At 43.1% G+C, this 5,428-nt stretch overlaps 1 protein-coding gene across 1 annotated transcript; it reads right to left on the bottom strand.

Annotated features, from left to right (window-relative positions):
- Nucleotides 1–924: 924 nt before the first annotated feature.
- Nucleotides 925–1,877, bottom strand: LOC120674871. The gene is made up of 2 exons (XM_039955973.1): nucleotides 1,138–1,877; nucleotides 925–1,019 (listed from the first exon to the last, which is right to left on the bottom strand). Exons 1-2 carry the CDS (start codon nucleotides 1,676–1,678, stop codon nucleotides 925–927), a joined length of 636 nt encoding a protein of 211 aa, XP_039811907.1. The 5' UTR covers nucleotides 1,679–1,877.
- Between the last annotated feature and the right edge of the window lie 3,551 nt (nucleotides 1,878–5,428).

Below are 5,428 nucleotides of genomic sequence, written 5' to 3'. Positions count from 1 at the left end.
CAAGTGTAATCTTATTTCAAAGATATTACCATGAAAAACATAATGGTGCAATAAATAATTAATCTGGATACCAGTTTAAAAATTATGGTTTTTTATTCATAGTTAACGTATGTGAGTGGACAGCATGCGCTCAGATCCTTAAAGAAAAAGGAAAGCTCATGCAAGCATGGCCACAATGTGCATGCAAATCCTTTGTAAAAAAGCGCATGCAAGGAGGGCGCGTATATGCATGCATGCATGCATGGCAGCGCAGGCCTCATGCAAAAGGGGCAGAAGCTAGATCGTTCCGTCGCTGGGCCGTGCGCAGAAAAGAGAATTCGGTGTTCACTCTATGCGGCGGAGAGAGTGGGCCGTGGCCCATAGAGGTGTGCGTACCGTCACTTGGTGTAGCTTTCGTAGGATAGAGATTTGGCCCATAAGCCCGCTAGAAAATAAGGCCCATTAGTCTTATAAGCCACTCTCTAACCCTAACTCTTATCCTCTCCCCGCGTCCCTTCCACTCCGTAGCCGCAGCCGCTCCCACCGCAACCCCACCGGATGCGCGTCCCTTCCACTCCGTAGCCGCAGCCTCTCCCGCCGCAACCCCACCGGACGCGACGCTATTCCGCGCAGATTCATCCAGGCTGCAAATCGCTTCCGTCAGGTCAAAATCCATGGGGTCGGCTCCAACGGATGCTGCCCCATTTTGTTCTTTCCTTTCGCTCTTTGCCCTCTTCTAAATCCTTCTCGCCACGTCGCGCTGTCTGCGCAGATGCTGCACCTCTGGCGGTGGACTCTAGGATCTAACGTCGGCTTCTTGAGCCCTGCTTCGCGTTATTGGTGGCCTCCTCGACGAGATGTTCCACTCATGGCGTCAGCATCTAGCATCCCAGATCAGCTTCTACTTCTTTAACGGTCAGTTTGTACCTCCTTTCTTTGCTTACATCAGCAATTGTATGAAATATTTCGGGAGAACCGTGCGCATTGAGATGAATTTGTGGATCTGAATTCATCATTGTCACAAGCATTAAATGGTATGGCTGCAAAAAGGGTATGAATAAAGGCCATTAGTATTCAGTTTCAAAATGTTCTTAAATTGGAAAAATACAAACAGAACAATAGATGGCATCATGGCAGTAAGGGTGACTAGATAATTACCATGTGTATAGACCCATCTTGCAATATATTTCTGCACCTCACGTGTTCTTTCCTTCCAAAGCTCCTTGTTCAACTTTTGTTGCTTCAAAGATTCAGTTTTTGTTGCTTTAGGATCAATAGCACGAGTCCACTTATCAATGGGTCCTAATTTGTGAGGCTCGGAGCTTCCAACACAAGTTACTTCATCATCATCCTCTCCAACCCGAGAAACATTGACCTCTTCTCTAAGCTCTAGCTCACGGACAGTCTTTTCCTCCCTCTTCCTTTTTGACTCATCTAGTGATTTCTTGCACTTTTCTTTAGCTTCCTGAGTGCTCTCCCTGCATTTCTTCACATTTTTTCCAACATTGGCCACATGTTGCTTCAATCGATAAACCCCTCCAGTGCTTTGGTGACCGCAAAACTTGCACTTCACTTCGTCCTTATTCTGAGCATCAATTAGAACCCCATACTCCCATCCCACATCATCTGAATTCCTCTTCAAGAGATTCTCTACAGCAGTCACATTGGTCTCATTGGTTCTAGTCTCAGGTGTCGACATCCTACATGTGCATGTTGATTATTAAATTGATGCACAGATTCAGTAATTATACTTAAACTACACAGCTGCAGAGGCAATAAGACATATAATACAAAAAGAATCCAGCAATCTAGATGCACATGTATATTTTACACAAAATAATCTGCAATCCATAGGCACTATCCACACTCAAGCAATAATAAAATGCACATGACCACTATAAGAGCCATGGTTACAAAGGGGAACTAGAGGGAGGAGTCGAGCAGCAACCAGCAGAGGAGGGAGGACCAGAGCAGAGTCTACCTGCAGATCTGCAAAAGGATGAGTTGGGCACCAGCCAGTAGAGGAGGAAGGAGCAGAGCTGCAGAGGAGGAGCAGAGCCGCAGAGAAGGGAGGAGCAGAGCAGAGGACATACCTTGGGCGTCACCGCGTCGTGGCAGCCGGAAGCAAGCAGCTCGGGCCTCCGGACCACGGGCTTGCTGGAGCGTGGCGAGGGACGAGCCCGGGGTCAGGTCGCCTGGGAGTCGAGGGAGCAGCTCAGGGAGTGGCAGGGAGATGGAGGCAAGGACGGGGACGACGAGCTCCAACTCCAATGGCGGCGGTGGCGGGCACCAGCTCCTCTGTTTCCTTCTCTTTCATTTTCCCTATCCCTCCTCCTTATCCTTCCGTGCTGCTCCTGCTAGCGCCAATTTTTCCCGCCCGTGCGCTCCTGCCTGCGCGCGCTCCCACCCCACGAAAATCAGTCAACCCTGCCGCTCGCCCGCCTCCGCGCCGCCTCGCTCGCCTCCGCGCCGCTTCCTCGCCGCCTCAGCACCACCTTTTCCCGCCTAGTCGCCGCCGCCGCCTAGGTGCCCGCTTACCCCCTAGGCCCCGCGGTCACCCTCCGCCTAGCGATTAGGCGTGCCTAGGCGGCCGCGGAACAGCGCCTTGTCGAACATTGATCATGATAATTATGATAATGATTAGATCGGAACAAAAAATGGCGACGAAGAACTAGAAGGCAACAACCGAGAATGATATGGATGGATGACACAGATTGGATAAGAATGAATGGTTTTGCTTTTAGCTATTCTCATTGATGATGGGGCCACAGCTTGCCGGGTCAATTTGTCTGTAGCTGTAAGGGATGCAATCTATATGATGGTAGTGCCTGCTAGGCTTTTTTTGCTCATAGGTCCCACCATACTCTAGCTTCCCAGGTTTACGATTTCTATGTTCCAAATGTGTGTTCTGAAGTTTTTCATTCGTCTATTTTGCAACTACACCGACCTTGTTCTAGTTTTTTCCCCATTCTTTTGTTTTCTATTTCTGTATACCGTCTTGATTGCTTCACTGGCTTAGTAAGTTTAGTTGCTTATAGTACTTGTTTCTTAAAAAAACTCGACCAGTTTAATAAGCTAGATTCTAGAATTGTGGTCAGTAAGATCTATGTTTATAAGAATTCATATTTTATTATGATTGCAAAGTTAAGGACAAAATCTGATCTGGCTTGTAAGGATGATAATTTTGATATTTTTTTTCTTTTGCTGTGAAGAGTTAATAACATTGGAATAATCTTACAGGATTCTCTTATAGAAATGACTGGTCCTAAGAGAGGAATCGCACTGTCATATGAGATTATGTTTGAGTTTGACATGAGAATCAAGAACGGGGAATACGAGGAAAATGATCTTCAGTTGATCGATGGAATTATAGAATTTTACGATGTACGAATGCCCTATAGTCCACGTGTTGCTCGCATTAATGGCAATGCTGGTGCTGTGGACATGTGTTTAACAAATATTTACAGTGGAGTGGAGGCTACAGTACAATTAGTCATATCCAGAATGGCGAATGGTTTTTCTTTGTCTCTCGGCTGTGTAGTTTCGATGGATGAGGTACGTAAAGAATTTCAGCTTTTTGGTGGCACTATTGGTGAGCCCCGTGGATTAAGAAATTATGTGATCGCTGTCCCGGTGGATACTGCGATTCAACTAAAGCTCAAGGTTGGCCACAAAGGAGAAGTACTAGAACGTTGCTGTTTCTTTGAAGCTAAGGTACATGGATGTGCTATACAGCAAATAGACCTTGAAGTCGCCTCTATCTCAGTGAAGGTCACATGGTCGACATTGGAATAAACTAATGAGAACAGTGTGATGTAATCTGGTTGAAGAGAATAATAATGTCACATTTGTATTGACTAACAAAAATGCCCGTACATTGTTATGGGTTAAAACTGTATGAATGTATTTTACTTTCTATATAGTTTGCTTGTGCTAATGTTTGACAATATATGTTTCCATAGTGAAGATAATATTGAATAACAGAGGCATATATTGAAAAGCAGAAGCATCGTGGCACATAATACTGCGTTCATGAAGGAAACAGCACAAAGTGAAAAACTGCACAATAGACCTAAATGGCAGGAGTAATAGACAGATGCTGCTGCTCTTCTGAATTTATACTCGCCAACAGAAATTAGATTTCATGACTAACATTTTATGTGAGTTTATAATTCAGTTTGCAATTATATACTAGTAATATATATTAATTCTTCTTCTCCCATGTTTCACAAAATATATCAATGCGTAATACAATTATCATCATTGGAACTGGCGGAATAATATATATTGAACAGTAGGCCAACACCATTCATGTGATTGTTTGTCATTTTGTTGTCGATAGGGTTCCATCCTCGCTACCAATTGGCCGGTTCTATATCAAACTAATGTGTTAAATTAATTTGCTGTTAAATTTGAATCTGCAGAACAGGCATGACAACCTCATGTGCTCCCAGTTTGGTATTTTTAAAGATAAATCTATTCACGTGGTTTTTTACATTTTGAAGCTCAATAACTTAGAAGTTATTCATGATTTATATTCCCAATATTTGATCTAAATCTTGTCCAAAACGACTTTCTTTATAAACTTGAAGTGGGTACTGTTGACACCGGATTTTGGCCAACAAATCCAGATTATTCCGAGAAGAGAAGAGTCCCCGCAGGAGTCGTGGGCAGCTAAGGATGGATCTAAACATCTGAATTCTTAGAACCAATTTGATATTTTAAAATAGATATGTTAAAATTTTATGCTAAACTTTTTTTATATTATCAAACATATTATTACACATAAGAATAAAATTTTGTATAGATTTTTTAAGTATTATTTGCTCCCTACAATTAAAAAGGTGAAAAAAGATTCGAATCCGTATCCGATCCGTATTCGAATTTTTATATCTATTATTTGAGAATATATATGATAAATTTGAGGTTTATTTTTATAAATCTTTACAAGATCAATGTTAAATACAAGGCTATGAATTTGAATAGTAAATTATATATCTTATTTGCCCGGGGCAGCGAGCCTTCTATCATATTTGAATTTATTCTAATTAAGCATCGACATGGGAGCCGATGGAGTTGCCGATAGAGCTGAGGTCTTGTTGATCCACGCGAGAAGGGAAAGAAAGTATGACTCGCATGCACATATATTCTAATTAATTCATCTAGAGGCTTGGTAAAGATATCGGCAAGTTGCATGTCGGTGCTTACATGTCGTAAAGCAATATCTCCCTTAGCCTCATGATCCCGTAAGAAATGATGTCTTATATCTATGTGTTTTGTTCGGGAGTGTTGCACCGGGTTGTTAGCTAGTTTGATTGCGCTCTCGTTGTCACACAAGAGGGGAATTGCACTAAAATGACAACCAAAGTCACTAAATGTTTGCTTCATCCACAAGAGTTGTGCACAACATGCACCGGCGGCGACATATTCGGCCTCCGCCGTGGACAAA

The sequence above is a fragment of the Panicum virgatum genome, chromosome 5N (assembly GCF_016808335.1).
Source record: "Panicum virgatum strain AP13 chromosome 5N, P.virgatum_v5, whole genome shotgun sequence".
NCBI classification, from domain to species: Eukaryota; Viridiplantae; Streptophyta; class Magnoliopsida; order Poales; family Poaceae; genus Panicum; species Panicum virgatum.
The sequence above is the reverse complement of the archived record's forward strand: the minus strand, read 5'-3'. Positions and strand labels throughout refer to the sequence as shown.